The sequence below is a fragment of the Podarcis muralis genome, chromosome 6 (genome assembly GCF_964188315.1).
Source record: "Podarcis muralis chromosome 6, rPodMur119.hap1.1, whole genome shotgun sequence".
Lineage (NCBI taxonomy): Eukaryota > Metazoa > Chordata > Lepidosauria > Squamata > Lacertidae > Podarcis > Podarcis muralis.
In genome coordinates, this window is record NC_135660.1 from 88671590 (window position 1) to 88691128 (window position 19539).

At 46.0% G+C, this 19539-nt stretch overlaps 1 protein-coding gene across 1 annotated transcript in view; it reads left to right on the forward strand.

Moving 5' to 3' along the window:
• The window catches only part of SORBS1 (sorbin and SH3 domain containing 1), a 112717-nt gene that overhangs the window by 31719 nt on the left and 61459 nt on the right, over nucleotides 1-19539 (forward strand). Inside the window, exons 8-12 of the mRNA XM_077930695.1 lie at nucleotides 5498-5905; nucleotides 9599-9746; nucleotides 12020-12049; nucleotides 16100-16263; nucleotides 18336-18399. Of these exons, the coding sequence (XP_077786821.1) occupies nucleotides 5498-5905; nucleotides 9599-9746; nucleotides 12020-12049; nucleotides 16100-16263; nucleotides 18336-18399 (814 nt within the window). The remainder of the gene's footprint in view (nucleotides 1-5497; nucleotides 5906-9598; nucleotides 9747-12019; nucleotides 12050-16099; nucleotides 16264-18335; nucleotides 18400-19539) is intronic.

The window sequence follows — 19539 nt, forward strand, 5'->3', positions numbered from 1 at the left end:
TGGGTGATTGACATGGGGAAAAAATACGAGAGAGAGAGAGAGAGAGAGAGAGAGAGAGAGAGATTGCACACACTTTTGTAAAGCAAGAAAATCTTTAATAAATAAAGTATGCTGTGCATACAAAAAAGGTGGGTTTTTTTAAGCAAAAGCAACCACGTGATGGGAATTTCAGTAAAGGGGCCGCCATGGGGAAGGGGATGCTTAACCCTTTCTCCTCTAGCTGTCCCCTCTTTTTGCCTAGGAATAAAATAAAAGCCAGGTTGGGGGGTGAGGGGACTACTTCTACAGAAAGTTAAGTGGCTCCTCCACGTGGTTCCTCTGCATTAACTTGCAGTATCCTGATTCCTGAAACTGCTGTTGATATATAACCATGTTTAGTTCCAGTTTGAGACTGAAACTGAAAGGCAGATTTTTCTGGTGGCATTCTTGAAGGTATACAAAGAAAGGAAAGGCCCAAAGGAAGCAGGCGTCCATCTACAACAACAGCGATAATGAACAATAAACAGCAGCAGATATTTGAATGTTGTGCTCTGGGTATTGCTGTTCAAGAACTGGCAAATTGGAGGAGATTTCAGAAAACAGCCAGAAAGATGACAAAAGGCCTCTTCAAGGCCCATGAATACTAGCTCACAGAATGCGGCTGTGAAACCTTAGACTGAAAAAAGCATCTTTAGGGAGTAGTTTGGTTCTCAAAATGTTTAACTGTTTAATTGGCTTGCTGTTCCTGTTTCCTTAAAGGGAAAGGCATTCAAGGGCACAGACCAAAGACTGGATTTATTTGTTAAGCTAATACATGCCCTGGCCTCCTTTTGCAGTAGTAATAATCAGGGTAGCTTCCCATAAAAATAAAATAAAATTAGGCCCCCTGCCTTTTTTAACACCCCCACCCTAAACTATTAATCACAGACAGTTATAGGAAAGGCAAATGTATCCTGGACATGAAAGAAGACTGTAGCATCAGATAACTGCAAGAAAAGGCTGTGCAAATACCAATTTGGGATGCTTTTGTTATGGGATATCATGTCATAGAGCAAAGCTTGGTGTGGCCCAAATGGTAACTTTCAGGACCTGGGAACAGACTGTCAGGAAAGCATTAACCTCACAGTCCTGGTCCAAATTTATTCTCCCCACCCCCCAAGGGGGCTGCTATTAATTTCCTTTTAAAATGCTGGTGATCTCATTCATTTTATCTCCTGCGTCGTGTCTTGTTAGAGCAGAACGTTGAATGGGGTGAAGCACCAAATTCCTTCCAGTTGTATCGATAATTTTACTCTCAGAGCTGCTCACTGGTGTTTTTTTAAATTGAAGTTTGCATATATGAATGAAATCTCAGCATATACAGAAATCCCAGTTCCAGAAAGATTTAGAGACTTATATAGCCGTCTCCCAAATACAGTGGTGCCTCGCAAGATGAAATTAATTCGTTCCGCGAGTTTTGTCACCTTGCGATTTTTTTCGTCTTGCGAAGCACGGTGTCGGGAAAGTTTTGGAAAAGCTTCAAAAATCACCAAAGTCTTTAAAAACCTCAAAAAAGGCTACCACACCGCATTCTATGAGTTGCTCCTCAAAGTCAAGTCGCAACTGTATTAACGGTGTTAAGAAAAAGGAAACAAACTTGCAAGACGTTTCCGTCTTGCGAAGCAAGCCCATAGGGAAAATCGTCTTGCAAAGCAACTCAAAAAACCAAAAACCCTTTCGTCTTGCGAGTTTTTTGTCTTGCAAGGCATTCGTCTTGCGAGGTACCACTGTATAACCACACATAGCTTCAAACCGTATCTGATTATATTTTCAAAACACTCGCAATTTTATCCCAGTTTTTTTTTTAAATTGAGAGTGTTTTGAAAATAAAATTAAAAACTTGTTCTATAAGTTTTTATAGCTGTTTGCCCCGTACCTTTTCAATAAATAAAAAATTGAGCATTATAAATGTTTTTCCAGTTTCCACCAAACATTTTTCTTGTGTTGATAAATTTGATGTTTCCCCTCCCCCAACATATAATTTGTACGTCAGTCAATAAATCATCAGGCTATAATGTTATTTGTGTACCTCCTGGATAACACCTAATGACACAGGACTGGAGGCAAGTGATAGTTCTGAACCAAATTTCCCTTAATCACCAAAACAATGGTATTTGAGAAAGACTTTATATTAGAACAGGGCCACCACGAATAATTGAAAATAGCATTCCGATTGCCAAAGTGCTAACACCTTGAATTGATTAGGGCAGGGATGTCTACATTGTGGGACCACATCTCCCATCATCCTTAATCACTGGCCGCAGTGGGGCTGATGGGAACTGGAGTCCAATTACAGGTTCCCCTTGAATTAGGACCACTGTTAATCCCTCAGAATTTATGAGACTTATTCTGGTAGAACATGTTGCAGTATATTCAATACATCAAAGAGGATTAACTGTGGTGTACTTGAGATCTCAAAATGACAGCTATTGGTACATGTTGGCTGATGAGATGATGAAAAATATCACCCAATTTTATTTTATAATCGATTTCGGTGTACGTGATGCTTTGGCTTTTATGAAGTCTCTGCCATCTTTTGAAAAGAAACATTTCACCTCTTTTCTTCCCCCCCAGCCAGCTAAATGAGTGTGTGTGTGTGTGCGTGTGTGTGCGCGCGCGTGCGCGCACTGTTAAAAGCTTGCAGCAATGGAAACATTACAATGACATTTTAGTGGTCTGTCTTGTCCCTCCCCCCCCCATTTTTTACTATGCAACTATTTTGAGTTCGGTGCAGAAGCTCACTCCAAATGGGGTCTCTGCCATAGCTGTCAAGCGTCCCTTATTTGGTGGGACAGTCCCTTATCCCAGCGCCATGTCCCACTGCTGTCCTTTATTGATGATGTCCCTTAAATAAGCTACTGAAGGTAATGGGGCCCTTTCTATGTCCAGCTGTCCTTTGTCAACAACAAATTGTTGCTGGTTTTTTTGTGTTGAATATATGCTATATGGTAATTTATGGACCTAATAAGTATCTAAAGCCATTTGCACACAACAAAATATGTATTTTATCAAAGTAATTGTTGATCCCTTATATTGGCTGCTGATCCCTTATTTTTGAGGCTGCTGGTCCCTTATTTTCAAATCTGTAAGTTGACAGCTATGGTCTCTGCTAGTGCACTTTGTAATGAAAATCTGACTTGCTCATTGATTGAGGGCTTTCATTTGGTATCAACAAGTTTCACTCTTAAGGTTGCGTGGTAGATTTCCATCACTCTGCTGTTAAGAAGGTGTTGGTAACTCAATGATACGAGTTCATAACAGACCCGGAAAATGCATTATTAGTCTTACATAAGCATTTTCCTTCAAAGGACCTGTTTGTTTTATGCACCTCTGGCTTTGTACAGACTCAGAAGTAATATTGTTGATTGTTTTGAATAAGTTCCTGAGCTTCATTCCAATATCCAGAAATCCTGGGAGGGATGATGGGATTCAGAGCTGACATTCACCACCTCTAAAACTGTGGTCCTGAGAGTAAACGCCAGTGAATGCAATAGGGCTTCTAAGTAGACATGGTTAGGATTGTTGCATTAAATCCTCAGGCTTCCCTGGTTTGTCAACTAAGTAGAAAACTGAACGTGCTTACTGTAAGCAGTACATGACATTGACTTCTTGTTTATTTATTTACTTGCTTTCTTATTTAATCATATCATCAATGCACACTGTGTTACAGTCAAATACAAGGTAATAAGAAAGAAAAACATATCTTAAATATAACACATACGTATATAAGCAAGGATCACAACATAACTTATTCCTGCAATTTAATTGATTCTTATAAACCTTGATTTCAATTCCTGTTCCACTCTTTCCCTGGTTTGGAAAGATATCGGATAGGAAATGCATACCATTGACTTCAGTGTGATAGACAGCTACAGCGATCTGGGCTTTGGGTATTCAGCCAATACATGATACACTGAAATGATACACCAGCTCATCATGTGAAGATCTGGAAATCCTTCATTCAACAACGGGAGTGAATGAGCTGTGTGCCGACTTTGACATTCCATATTAAAGTTTCGTTTCTTCCTGTTAACCTCAGTCTATTGACCAACTCATTTCTCTCTCTCCTCTTTTTCTCCTTTGTACGGTGCTGACTTTCCCCCCTTTTGAACCCCTTAACTGGACAGACCCCTTCTCCACCCCACCCCTCTCCTCCAAACGAGGAGAGCTTTGCATGGCGACCTCGCACCGGCACCGCAATAACTGTCCTGCAGCCCATTCCCATAACGGATTGTGTGCACCCTCGCGCACCCAAGCCGCATTTGCGACCCAGCCTCGAGGGCCGGCCCAGTTTTTCCTCCTCGCCCAAACCCTTCGTCGCGGCTCCCTACAAATCCGCTGGCTCGATCCCCGCAGACAGGGGGTTGCATGTTGGGCAATCGCGGTCGGGAAGTCGCTCCTTGTTACCCGACGCGTCATCCGAGCACCAAAACACCCTGGCGCTTGCTGAGGAACATCCGAGTGGTAAAGCTGGACTGAAACCCAACCACGAAACCAGAGCGCAGAAAAAGGTCAGCAGTCTATATGTAGCTTGTTTATCTAACAGCACTTGTTCAGCTCCGTTTGGAAATTCCACTGCCCGTTCAGATGGCCAAACACAAGGCGCCCGTTTTGGAGCTGAGGTCACTGTGGCACCAGCCTTCTCCCCTGCTTCCTCTGTAACAGATACTGGAAAATCTCTTCCTCCTCCTCCTCCTGCCCCTCCCAAGCCATTCTTTAATATTGTTCTCAGTGGAGACTCAGTTAGTTATGGTCCGAGCCATCCCTCCAGGACTCCACAGGATGTTGGCGACACAAAGGCAGACTTCCCACATACGACTTGCAGTGAGGACAGGATGAGAAAGGAACCGTGCATTGCTCAGCCGCCGCTGCCGCCCCAGCAACATCCATGCAAGGCAAAGGAACATGGCAGGGTACTTGGTTTTCTTCATAACCTTTTTTTCCTCCCCCTTTCACACGGCTGTATCTTTCTTTTCCTTCTCCCACCGGCGTGAAATGCACCAGTGCCTTCCTTTCCGATTTGGATCTTTCCCTCTCTCCTGCTGAATAACCGACAGCCTTTCCTTCCGAGACGGATGCATGTTTGTGTGGAGATTGCGGCTGCAAGGTTTTGGGGGGGTGGGTGCCTCAAGCCCAAACCATACTGGAGAGGTTGGGATGGGTGCCGTTCTGTGAAACCTCTCTGTCTTAGGCTAAAGGAAACATAGCAGCTGGCACAAAACTGCCCTCAGGTGATGACCGTATATTCGAAGGGGTTTTGGATTGCTTGATCTGTTGATGGCAGGTGACCTGGAAGGTGGGTTTGGGGCCCGGGAGTTGTGTGAATTGTTGTTGTCTTTTTTTAATGGCCGCCGTGCAAAACTTGCTCCTTTGGGTAAAATAATGTCGTCTTACGAGGTGCGGCATCTTTTGCATGTCACTGCTCACCTCCACTGTTTCGGTCCCCCACTCTTGTGTAATCCCACCTTATCTCCCACAGGATGCGACTTGCTTTGCCGCCGCCACCCCAGCTCATACAGAGGTTATAGTAGTGCCATTCCAACAGGTATACCCCGACCGTGGGCGAGAAGCCAGCTCAAGCACACCTCCACCGCCTCTCCTGCCATATGGCCAAAGCTCTGCATTCTCTGACAGCACGCCTGCTCCTGGCTTACTCCTGACCTTCCCGACATTAGACGATTTCATTCCCCCTCACCTTCAGAAAGGTTCCCAACATAACCAGCCGTCCTCTTCGTCGGGGATCGTGCCCCACGTTCGCCCGAAACTGCCTTCACTGTCGCCACCACCACCACCTCCTCCTCCTCCTCCTCCTGTGCTGATTCCTCCCGTCACGGAGGTCTCAGACAGTGTGTCGGAGCCCGAGAGCACAGGAATGATCTTGCGCACAGTAAGCCTTGCCACATGCCACCGTGACGGCTTTGCTAAATTTATGCTCCCGGATTAAATGACCTTATTTTTTTTCTCACTGGCATACTAAACTTTGAACAAGGTGCTCTCTGCCAGCAGCATGACAACCGAAACCTTGTTTATGTGCTATTAAATTGCATGTGTGTCTCTTCCCCCACTTCTTGCTCAGTCACCCTTCGGCCGTGTAATGTATTTTCCTTGTCCTTTCCTATTTGAAAACTCTACACCAGGGTTTCCCCAAATGTTTTGGACTACAGTACCCATCATCCCTGACCACGGGTAGCTAGCGGTGATGGGAGTTGTAGTCCAAAAACAACTGGAGGGCCCAAGCTTGGGAAGCCCTGCTCTGTGCCTTTGGCCATAACCAGGGCCATGCACAAGGCACATCCCAACTTGGTGCCCTGCAAATGGCGCTGGACTACAAATCCCAGCCTCCTGACCTGATGGAAGTACTCCATTTTAGTGTTCCACACTGCTTTAGACTACCTTCATGGAAGGACATAGGGTAGCTGTTATGCCAATGTCTTTGGGCTTCTTCCTTTGTGGCAGCTTCGTATTCGCAATTTCACATCTGCATACAAAAGCACATCTGCCATTGTTGCGTTGCAGAACACATGAGTTTCCTAGGCCCCATTTAGTCACCTGGCAGTGGGAAGAGGTCTTTAAAGACAGCTTCACATGCAATGCCTTTCATAGAATCATAGCTGGAAGGGGTTCTGAGGATCATCTGTGTGTGTGATAATTTTTATTATTACACTAATAAATAATTTTTATTAGTTTTCGATTACAATAACTCCATAAAAGCCTCATTGTCACAGTACCAAATTATAATACAATTCATATTTCCAATTGTTCAGATACCAAATTATATTATTTTGTTGGGCCCCCGCGTGCTAGAATTGATGATTCGATAATTTGCTTTAACTCTGCATTCCAAAAGCTTATGAATTCCAGTTGCACACCAGTCAGAATAGCAAAGCCTTATATTGCAGCTGCAATTTTAATGACTCCCACCCACATTAACACATCAAATAATTTGCAGTCCTACAGATGAAGTCTTTAAACTCTCTCTTTTGATTCTGTGCATTGTCTAATCCAACTCCCTGCAAGCAAGGAAGTTGCCTCATACGGGGATCGAACCTGTGACTTTGGCATCATCAGTACCACGCTCTAACCTACTGAGCTATCTAAGCTCAGTGAAGGCTGGTCGGCTGTCTCTGCCCATGGCAGGCTACCTCTGTCCGGAGGGCCCCAATTAGAACAGCCAGACCTGGTGAAAAGTACTTTATGCCACCAGGATCTCCATACACAACTCTTCCAGCTTCAGGCTGCAAATTATGCCAGTCTCTATGGTTTTCTTCTTCAAGATTCGGCTTCTACTGGATTGGCTTCCTTGAGTCTCAAAAGGCAGCCAGACACAGCAAAAACAACAACAACAAACCTATTTTAATGGTGGGGCCGGGAGCTAAGCAAGTCACCTCACTTCCAGTTTCCCCCAACGGCTTTTATATGCTTGCTAAAAGTGCTTGGTGCTGTGGGTTAAATCACAGAGCCTAGGACTTGCTGATCAGAAGGTCAGCGGTTCGAATCCCCGCGACGGGGTGAGTTCCTGTTGCTTTGTCCCTGCTCCTGCCAACCTAGCAGTTCGAAAGCACGTCAAAGTGCAAGTAGATAAATAGGTACCGCTCCGGCGGGAAGGTAAACGGCGTTTCCGTGCGCTGCTCTGGTTCGCCAGAAGCGGCTTTGTCATGCTGGCCACATGACCTGGAAGCTGTACGCCGGCTCCCTCGGACAATAAAGCGAGATGAGCGCCGCAACCCCAGAGTCAGCCATGACTGGACCTAAAGGTCAGGGGTCCCTTTACCTTTTTAAAAGTGATTGTGGGACCAAATGGAGCTCTGGTGGTCACTCGATGATTCTGTTGATCTTTAAATATCATGTAGCACAACAAAAACCCCAGAGGGGCACATTTGGATTCGAATTTCCTGTACTTCTGGTTTGATTCAAAGTGTTCAATTAAAAAAGGGGGGGGGGAGATGCAATTGAATTTTGACATTTTATCCCTCCGGGGAGGTAGGGGCAGCACACATGGTTTCCCCAAACGCTTCATCCTTGTGGCATTAGGCTGAGAGGTGGTGGCTGGTCCAGGGTCATCCAGGGACTTTCAGTGCCCGATGTGAACACAGGCCATGCTGGTTTGAGCCCAATGATCCACCTACTGGCACTTCATGGAGTTGCTTTTACAGGAGAACCCAAAACAGGAAACCCCATGCCTTGAGATTGTCCTTCCTGGTGCACACTGGCTCATACAAGTGGCTATGCATCATAAAGATGAGTAGGAGATCAGTATGGGCTGTATGTAGTTCAAATGCTGTTTATTGGATGTGCGGACATGGGTGGCGCTGTGGTCTAAAGCACTGAGCCTCTTGGGCTTGCCAATCAGAAGGTCGGCAGTTCAAATCCCTGCGACGTGGTGAGCTCCCGTTGCTCGATCCCAGCTCCTGCCAACCTAACACTTTGAAAGCACGTCAAAGTGCAAGTAGATAAATAGGTACCACTGCGACGGGAAGGTAAACGGCGTTTCCATGCGCTCTGGTTTCCGTCACGGTGTCCTGTTGCCCCAGAAGCAGTTTAGTCATGCTGGTCACATGACGCGGAAAGCTGTCTGTGGACAAACGCCGGCTCCCTCGCCCTGAAAGCGAGATGAGCGCCACAACCCCATTGTCGCCTTTGACTGGACTTAACCGTCCAGGGGTCCTTTACCTTTTTACCTTATTAAATGTGCACACTCACAGAATGGTGGAGTTGGAAGGGACCCCACGGATCATCTATTCCCAACCCCCTGCAATGCAGGAAACCTTTTGCCTGACATGGGACTTGAACCCACAACTTTGAGATAAAAAATCTCATGCTCTACCAACTGGCTATTCCTCCTCCCCCACCCCACTTGCAATTGTGCCCTAATTTTCTGCCACTCGCTGCTCACTTTGAACAAATCCTTCTGGTAGGTCTAAACTGGAAATCTCAGGGTCAGTATGGTCATTTCATCTTGACGGCCACCTTTACTCCACCGCCACAAAAATTTAACAGCAGTTCTTATGTCAGTGATAACAAATAAGCAGTTTCTGCAGCTGGCTGCGGTCGGCCCAAGGATGTGATCCTCTACCTTCCTCTCTCCTGTCTCTGCCGGTTGCTCTCCACCTGTTCTTCGCATTGTCCTGATGTCCCCGGCGTCCTGCTGTCTAACAGCTTGCAAAGGGCGGTGCGTCCTAAAGTTATTTCCCTGTTCTCCCTTATCAAGTAATCCGTAACCAGCTTTCGTTCAGGAACTGCATGGATTTTGCATGCCTGACGGTTTCTGTGAAAGGAACACCTCTTTTTAAAAGGAAGCATGGGTCTGAACACACAGATCTCTCTCTCTCTGTATCTCTGTAACCAGAACAGCTCACTCCTGCCACCAGCTGTATGCCATGTATTACAGTTCCTTCTTCCAGTGCAAAAAAGGCGTTTTGGCTCTTCCCTCTGTGTATACTAACGGCAATGAGAAAGTCGCCGTGCCGGTGCATCGAACTAAACTTTTCTCGGGTTTGTTTGTTCTCTGTTGCAAAGCGGCTTTCCTCTGGGTACCCTGTGGCCCTTGGGCAATAACGGCATATGTACCTTTCCGTTTCAGGACCCCTGTCCTCTGCTCTATGAAGCGCCCAAGTCCAGCAGTGGCACAGAGTGCTATGGCTCCCTAACTCTCACCAGCAAACCCACCTCTGGGTACCCCTCCACCACCATAGTCAACCCCACCATCGTCCTTTTGCAGCACAACAGAGGTAAGGGTAACAACATATTGCCTTTTCCAGCTCAACTTGGGGCAATTTTCAGCGAGGGCAATTGCCGTATTTTTCACTCCAAAAGACGCACCAGACCATAAGGCGCAGCTAGTTTTGGGAGGAGGAAAACAAGAAAAAATTATTCTGAATCCCAGAAGCCAGAACAGCAAGAGGGATCTGGCTTCTGGGATACTGTGTGGCTGTTCTGGCTTCTGGGATAACTGCACCAAGCCTCTTCAGGGCAGTGGGATGAAGGCTCCCTCTGCCTGAAGAGGCTGCGCAGGGCTAAGGCAGAAGCCAGGACGGCGCGTCGCTGAAGGGGCACTGCGAAGTTCTCTCTCTCTGCACAGTGCCTCTCCTTCACAGGAGAGATGCTGCGCAGAGAGGGAGAAGGCGCAGCACCCCTTCAGCGAAGCTGGAGAAGGAACAGAAGGAGACTGAAGGGGCGCTGCGCAGTTCTCTTTCTCTGCGCAGCGCCTTTCCTTCACAGCGCCCCTTTAGCAAAGCTGGAGAAGGAACAGAAGGGTCTCCTTCTGTTCCTCCTCCGGCTTCACAGGACAGGTGCTGCGCAGTGCCCCTTCAGCGAAGCGGGAGGAGGAACAGAAGGGTCTCCGTTCCTCCTCCCACTTCGCTGAAGGGGCGCTGCGCAGCGCCATGCACTCCATAAGACGCACTCACATTTCTCCTTACTTTTTAGGAGGAAAAAAGTGTGTCTAATGGAGCGAAAAATATTGTATATATGACAGGGCATTCGCAATGGGATGGGAGTAAGGCTGGGTTATATATCGATACGTCATCCGAAACCAGTTTGAAGTCGTGACATCGGTTTCATAATTTTTCAATCTGGCAATCTATCACAAAGCATGGTGTGTGTGTGTGTCTGTGTTATGCAAAAAATCACAATGTGGGGGAAACCATGAAGCCAGCCAATGCTTCTCTCGATTCCTGCAGCCCCTCTGCTGGCCCAGCTCTTCCCTGTCTCATGCAGGGGGCAGCTAATTACAAGAGCAGGAGCCAGTAAGAATTACGATGCGGGGAAAACCGTGAAGCCAGCTAATGCCTCTACATAGCTCCATCCTTATTTCAGTCGCCATGATATATTGGTGCATCACAATGTTTAGCTGGTGATACCTGGTTTTCAACTCTGTGATATATTACCCAGCCCTACTGGTTGCCTCCTTATTTCAGACATTGTGATATACATATGCATACACACACACACACACACACACACACACACACACCGTACTTTTCCATCTATAAGACGCCCCCATGTATAAGACGCCCCCTATTTTTGGGGACTGAAATTTCAGAAAATGGGGAGAGATGGCAAAAAGTTGTTGGGGAGGGGAATTACCGAGGGTTGCTAAGCTTTTTTTAGAGGGGAATGCCGAAAATCGCTCACCCACACGCATCACAAAATCCGCCTCCCGTCTGTATCCTCGCCGGCGGGAGCTGCAAACCCCCCTGCCCCCCCAATTGCCGCAGCGTTGGCCAATCAACAACACCAATTGATGCAGCAACCAATAACATGCCCAATAGCCTCTGATAGCCACGGCAGCAACCAATCAAACGTCCACCCTATGTACTACCCATGTATAAGATGACCCCCACTTTTTTGCATGATTTCTAAAACATTGTCTTATACACGGAAAATTACGGTATATCTATTTATTTATCTTATCTGTAAACTGCCTGAAGATTTTCCTTTAAAATAAAAACAAAACTGCAGGGAGCCGTCACAGCATGTTAACGATGAGATTAAGTGACGACCTTGGAAACCCTTCATTTTAATTTTGCCTCTGCCCATTAAGTCAATAAGTGGCCTTCGATAAGCCACCCTTTCTTTCATACTTAACCCGCACCTGCAATCTGAATATAATAATTATTTACGAGTCTTCCAAAGTCGTTGCAAAAGGTCACAAGATAAACAGTCTAAAGTGATATATAGATACTAATAATAAACTCACTGCTTGGAGGTGTGGGGGTTTTTTTGAGCTTTGATATTTATACATCCTGTTTGGAACAACTCACTCACGGTATCAATGACTTGGGAACGTTGTCTAGCACTGCCGTTTTGAAGTTGTGCAGGGCTGAACATTAGCTTGCTTTGGTGGGAAGACCCTGGGTTCAGGATCTGATAAGGAGGCCCCTAAGCCCTTGTGTACCGCATGTGTTATTTATGCCTGCCCAGATCACTGCAAGAGTTGAGAGCGCTCACGTCTCTGGTGTTTGTACCACTTATTTGTCTGTCGTTTTCTCCTCTCCCACAGAACAACAAAAAAGGCTTAGTAGCCTATCAGGTACGCTGCCCCAAATGTTGCCACCTCCTTTTCTTCTCCTGTTCTCCTGCTGCTGTGTTCACCTGAGAAGCGCACTGCTTTGTGACTTAGCAGAGTACCTTTAGTGAATCCGCGAGTGAAGAGCCTTTACTGAAAGGGGTAGATGAATTATTGTCCGCTCAGTCGCTGCGAAGTATATCCTCTCTCTTGAAAGCGCTGGAAGGAGCGTGCGAATTCTTTTAAGACTGCCTTGGGTGTATTAGATTCTGAAAGGCAAGGATGTATAGTCAATAAATATGCTTGACAGCTACACAGCGCCTTGCCACTAAAAAAAGAGAAAGATATTGAGCTCCCCCAACACAACTATTCTGTCCAGTTCTGCAAGAAATTTGCACGCATGTCTTCGCACAGCCACTGCACCTCACCTGAGCCAATTCTTGAGGAGGGCTCCCAGCCTGGATGAAAAATAGTGTGCCCCACATACATGCCTTCAGATAGTAACATGCTTTAAAACCGAACATGCTTTTAAATGATGCTAAACTGGACCCAAATGTAGAAGGGGGAAAGGAACAACTACATTTATCAACTGATTACACTTACAAGCTGCTAACAGGCCGGGTTGCCAGTGTAAGTGCAGTAAGCTTTCATATATTCTTCTCGCCCATTTCCTTCTCCTGTAAGAGAAGAGCGGCCTAGCACCTGTGTATTTATGAAATCCCCTTTTAACGCTGTCTCAGCTTAGTGGCTTTCACCACATCCTGTGGCAGCTCCTGCCATAAATTAATTGATCCTGTGAAGTATTTTCTTCCTACCGCCACCAATAAATGTCACTTTACCTTCCTTGTTAGGGACGTGGGTGGCGCTGTGGGTTAAACCACAGAGCCTCATGGGCTTGCCGATCAGAAGGTCGGCGGTTCGAATCTCCGTGACGGAGTGAGCTCCCATTGGTCAGTCCCTGCTCCTGCTAACCTAGCAATTCGAAAGCACATCAAAGTGCAAGTAGATAAATAGGTACCACTCCAGCGGGAAGGTAAACGGCATTTCCGTGGGCTGCTCTGGTTCGCCAGAAGCAGCTTAGTCATGCTGGCCACATGACCCGGAAGCTGTACACCGGCTCCCTCGGCCACTAAAGCGAGATGAGCGCCACAACCCCAGAGTCAGTCACAACTGCACCTGATGGTCAGGGGTCCCTTTACCTTTACCTACCTTCCTTGTACACAATCTTAGAAAGCAGCATTGTGTGCCCATCCCTGTTATGCATTTATAATAATAATAATAATAATAATAATAATAATAATAATAATAATAAATTTATTTATATCCCACCCTCCCCAGCTGAAGCCAGGCTCAGGGCGGCTAACAACAATAAATTTATTATCCCACCTCTCCTCAAAGGAACGCACAGTTCATGGTTCTCCCACAATCCATATTATCATCTCAACTCCCCTAGGAGGTAGGTAAGGCTGAGAGATGCTCACTGGCCCCTGGTCACCTAGTGAGGTTCATGGCACAGCTGAGGTACGAACCCCGGCCTCCCAAGTCCTAGTCGGACTCTCTAACCACTCTTAGTCATGTTTATTTTCTAAGTGAAAAATCCTCTTGAACTCTTATTCCACCTAGAGATGCTGGTTCAACTCCCGGCTCAAAGTGAGCCTCCTGCACCAGTTTCTTTCCCATCTGTAAAGTTTGGAGAGATCCGTTTGAAACCGTGCGCTTGTACCATTCTAATAAATTTGGTGTCACAAGCAGTCCTGACCACTTCCCTGTTCAAGGTGAACATGTTTAAACAAGCACAAGTCGTAGTAGAGATCCTGGGAGGAACCTACTTGTTTCTTTCCATCTTTGAGATTTTTACTCATATTATGTGCTCAATCTGGGACAATTACTTTTTTAATGTTCCTTTCGGTCTAGGTACCTATGACCCCAGAACTCAGTTTAAATTTCCCACTTTTAAAACTTGTTGGTCTTTCTCTGGTTTGCTTTCCATAAAACAACAACTTTTTCTTAGCAAACCCATTGCGATTCCTGGATTAGGCTAAACTGCCCCTTGTGGTGAATTTAGAGGGTTACGATGCTGAACTTTCAGTGATTTCGAGACCTTTCCTTCGCTTGTCAATCTTGTGCTATATTTAAGAGCAGGCCCCTCATTCAAAACCTAGATCAACAATCAGTATTTTCATTTATTCAAAACATGTATGCCACCCTGCAACAAACTGATTCAGGAGCAATTTACACAGGTTAATTGACAATATTAAAAAAAATTAAGAGTATTAGATGAAGTGGCTCTATATAGGATTTGCTAAGGGTACTCAATGACTGAAGCTGGCTCTCTGCATGAGCCTTGTCCTGCACTATTTCAACATCCCATTCTGAACCATACAGCTCTGGTTGGCTTTGGGTACTACAGCTGGGTGCATGATTTTAGTATCTGGTCTTTCTCCCGTGCATGCTACGCAGTGATATCAGAGTTCCTGCAACTTGGCAAACTTTTGATGAGGGAAGTTGTAATGTCCTGTGTCCTTTTCACCCCTGAAATCCTTCATGGGAATTTCCTCAGAGGTGGGACTTGAAGGATTCCCCATTGTAGCATTTTGTTATGCAACCTAACGTCAAGGTACGAAGGCCAAGCCAAATTTCTCAGAAAAGAACATTATTGGAGTTTCCTCTTTTGGTGCGTTTCTTGTCCCACTACCTCCAAGCTGGCTGGGGAGTTCAACCGAATGGTCCTCTCAACTTCTCCACCAACATTACAAGCGGGGAAGATTTTGAGTGCAACTGCAGATCCCATACATGGGACGCAGGTGGCGCTGTGGGTTAAACCACAGAGCCTAGAACTTGCCGATCAGAAGGTTGGCGGTTCGAATCCCCGTGACGGGGTGAGCTCCCGTTGCTCAGTCCCAGCTCCTGCCAACCAAGTAAATAAATAGGTACCACTCCGGCGGGAAGTTAAACAGTGTTTCTGTGCGCTGCTCTGGTTTGCCAGAAGTGGCTTAGTCATGCTGGCCATATGACCCGGAAGCTGTATGCCGGCTCCCTTGGCCAGTAAAGCGAGATGAGCGCTGCAACCCCAGAGTCGGTCTCGACAGGACCTAATGGTCAGGGGTCCCTTTGCCTTTGCCTTGCAGATCCCATATATTTTAATATTGTTGAAGGAATCAACAGGCTTGGCTCCTGTTCCTGCCATCTTCCTGTCCTAACTTTGCGCTTCCTTCATCTACCAGCGTGAGCTAAGAATAGAATTCTTTTGAGTTTAAGTGAGCTTCAGTGAGTTATTGCAGAATTTCCCCCCTGATAATTCCCCATTAATGCCTCCACTTCAAACAGTAAGAGAATCCCACCTTGCCCCAAAGAATATTTGGGGGAAATGTCTCCCCACCACCACAGTTTTGCCACCCACAAATAGCGTGGAGAATTGGGGGAAGCCATTTTTTGCTCAGCCCTATAAATATTTAAACCAATGTGCCACTTGCACTTGCCGATCGGAAGGTCGGCGGTTCGAGGCCCCATGACAGGGTGAGCTCCTGTTGCTCGGTCCCAACTCCTGCCAACCTACTAGTTTGAAAGCACGCAGTGCAAGTAGATAAATAGGTACCGCTCCAGTGGGAAGGTAAATGGCATTTCCGTGCGCTGTTCTGGCTTCACCAGAAGCAGCTTAGTCATGATGGCCACATGACCTGGAAAAACTGTCTGTAGAAGCAGACAAATGCCGGCTCCCTCGGCCTGTAAAGCGAGATGAGCGCTGCAACCCCAGAGTCGGCCACGACTGGACTTAACTGTCAGGGGTACCTTTACATTTACCTATAAATATTGCTAGAATTAGGTAGTGCTTTTGAGAACCCATGTTTAGCCTGGTTGGTTAATTAGTGGCTAGAGTCAAATCCCAGACATTGATGGGCTACGGCTCCTTGTAAAAATCCCTTGCTTATTCGGTCACGTTTCAAATTATTTTGCTGTCTTGGGACAGTCAGACTCATCAGTGTTTTGCCAAGGTTTTTGGAGTGATTGATGTTGGATATTGTGTAATGATTGTATTGGAAATCAAAGCGATGGACTTGCTTCCTTTGTTTACAGAGCCAGCGATAGATGTGCCACTAGCGGATAAAGTAGATTATATGCCTGTCCAAGAAAAGATGAGCCAAAGCAAGAAACAAGGAATGGAGGAAAGGAAGAAAGTAATTAAGAGTCCACAGTACATGACCGATTCCTCACCGGATGACATAGGCATTCCATTAAGGGTAAGGAAATTTGGCCCATTTTCCTTCCACATAAATTCATTTGTGCTAACCTGTATGGGGTGTCAAATCTAAAAAAAATGTACAGTGGTACCTCGGGTTAAGTACTTAATTCGTTCCGGAGGTCCATACTTAACCTGAAACTGTTCTTAACCTGAAGCACCACTTTAGCTAATGGGGCCTCCCGCTGCTGCCGCGCCGCTGGAGCACGATTTCTGTTCTCATCCTGAAGCAAAGTACTTAACCCGAGGTAATATTTCTGGGTTAGCGGAGTCTGTAACCTGAAGCATATGTAACCTGAAGCGTTTGTAACCTGAGGTACCACTGTAGTATAAACACTGACAACTGGGAAACACTGGCCTGCGAGCGCTCCAGTTGGAGAACAGCCTTTACCAAAGGTGTCATAGGCTTTGAAGACACTCCAACTCAGGGCACAAGGGAGAAACGTGCTAAGAGGAAGGCACGCTTGGCAAATCCACACCATGATCAACTCCCACCTAGAAACCAATGTCCCCACTGTGGAAGGACATGTGGATCCAGAATTGGCCTCCACAGTCACTTACGGACTCATTGTTAAAACCGTGTTTATGGAAGACAATTTTACTTGGCTACGAGTGATTGCCAAAGAAGATGAAGACGACAAAGGAGTGGTTTGTTCATCTTTGGCCCCCACCCTGCACTCAGCACTCACCTGTGGCTCCTGGCAGCATGCAACAGTGGCCACAATCCGGGAATGGCTTCGACTGGCCAACTAAACCAGGTGAAGGTTTGAGACCGGTGGGTCTCAAACCCTCTATGAGTTAGGGACTTGTCTGTCTCCTGCATGCTAGGACAGACTCTGGCAGGCTGAGCAGATGAGACCAATAGTGAGTCTAATGGCCGAGAAGGAAGATTCTGCACATGTTTTTAGACGGAAGTGAGGGGCAGATGAGGCTTGTCCACCTGGGAAGGTAGCCCATCAAGGAGTCGGAAATGCAGTGCATTGCAGTGCGCTTTTTACACACAATTAATATCTTTAATCGGGAGGATTTGATTTAAATCACTAGTCAGTAAGACTTGATTTAAATCACTAGTCAGTAAGACTTCATTTAAATCATTATTATTTTTTTGCAGAAAGACTCATTCTTGCTGGTATAATCCTAATATTTACAACCAGATGAAGATTTCATTTTTGGAACAGTAAATTTTCAGAGTAGTTTTTACAGTTATATCAAAAATTACTGATTTGGTTCTACTATTAGAAATACATAGACAGATAATTATGAAATTATTGTGAGGTTTAATAAGTTAACTTTATATTTGGACAACTTTTCTGTACTTTATTGGAAGGAGAAAAATAATGATTTCCTTAATAACAATTTAAACAATTTATTTAACTAAAACAATAACATATGTATCCATGTTGGTTAACTGATGTGGTTAAAAGGTTGTTTTTTAAAAAAAAACTTAGACTGAGTTTTAGCACACATGAAAAACTTAAAACAAATCCTTATTTCCTGATGAATAGCCTTTGGACTGTAAAGTAACTTAAATAGAAAACTGTCTTTAGAAATATTTTTTCCTCCAAAAGCATTTTATTTTAAAAATCCGATTTAAATTTTAAAAAATCCATTTTTTTATTTTATTAAAAAATAATAATAATTGATTTTTATTCACCCTGTCTTTAATATGGCAGCTTAGGAGTTGGGCCGAGAGACAGCAACCCTGCCAGCTCAGTTACTCACAAAAGTCAGAGAATTGTAGAGTTAGGAGGAACCCCCAAGAGCCATCTAGTCCAACCCCCTGCAATACAGGAATCTCAATGCACGGTCTCCCATCCAATTTGAAACCATACTGGACCCTGCTTAGCTTTGCAAATGTGCCGGCATCCTTTTATTGCTGCACCACTAAATTTCCCTCAGTGTTTGCAGGTTGTTGGTCAAGCTGTGACAGAGCAGCAGCAGGGGACAAACCTTTGCGATGCAGTTATTGTCGCAGAGAACGAGCAGAGTGCATGCCGTGAGGCGAGCTTCTTTGTTTTTCGACCGGCAGAATGAACTCGCGCCAGTGACTTGTTTTGTCTCTTTTTCTATCAGAACACGGACCGATCAAAGGACTGGTACAAGACGATGTTCAAGCAGATTCACAGGCTGACAAAAGGTACCGTTTGCCTGCCTGCTTTTTGTTTCCCTCAGAAGCCCTGAGTTCAAATCTGTGGGCAGCCCTTAGTGGATGTTGAAGGTACCCAGAGCACCAGGAGAAAGGTTGAGAACGGACTTGGGGAGCCAAACTACCCACGCGGTTACATGCGTGATAGCATTTAGCTTGCCTTATTTTTGTCCTTTAAATAGCAGTTGGAGGAATGGCTGAGTTTCAAAGAAAATCCAACCTTTCCCGGAGCTGCCATTAAGTGTTTGTGGAGGCCAAGGGAAGGTCTCCCCCGAGGCGCTAACAGCAGCTTGGAGGGAGGTGATCGGATCTGACTCTGACCCTATGCCCGCCTCCATGACTGTCATTTAAAAAGCAAAAAAGGAGAGGTGTGTTGTGTTTACACATCTTTAGCATCATTTGTACGTTGGTCCATGGATGCTGTGTGTCTGAATTTTTATACATGTTTATAGTCCTGGCTCGGGACGCAGGTGGCACTGTGGTCTAAACCACAGAGCCTAAGGCTTGCTGATCAGAAGGTTGGCGGTTCGAATCCCCGCGACGGGGTGAGCTCCCGTTGCTCGGTCCCTGCTCCTGCCAACCTAGCAGTTCGAAAGCACATCAAAGTGCAAGTAGATAAATAGGTACCGCTCTGGCGGGAAGGTAAACGGCGTTGGCGTTGGCTGCTCTGGTTTGCCAGAAGCGGCTTAGTCATGCTGGCCACATGACCTGGAAGCTGTATGCCGGCTCCCTTGGCCAGTAAAGCAAGATGAGCGCCGCAACCCCAGAGTCGGCCACGACTGGACCTAATGGTCAGGGGTCCTTTCACCTATAGTCCTGGCATGAAAGGGGCTCCATATCTTTGCAATGTGCAGCTCCTGCCACCTCTGCCCCTGCCCCCTACATGTTAACATGGATGTCTAAGGTGTGGAACATTTTGCACATGGACCTCCATGCGTTTAGGCTTTCGCATATCCAGGAACCAGGAGCATGTGGGATTTGAGGGCCCTGGGAAGGCTGCGTGCAGAGAGGCCTGCCTGCCTTTCTCTGTGCAAACATCCATGCCTGGAATTGGGGGGGGGGGGCAGAGCCAGGAGAAGCGCCACACCATCAGGGCAGGGCCTGAGATAAGGCCCCACAGCCTTCTTAGCA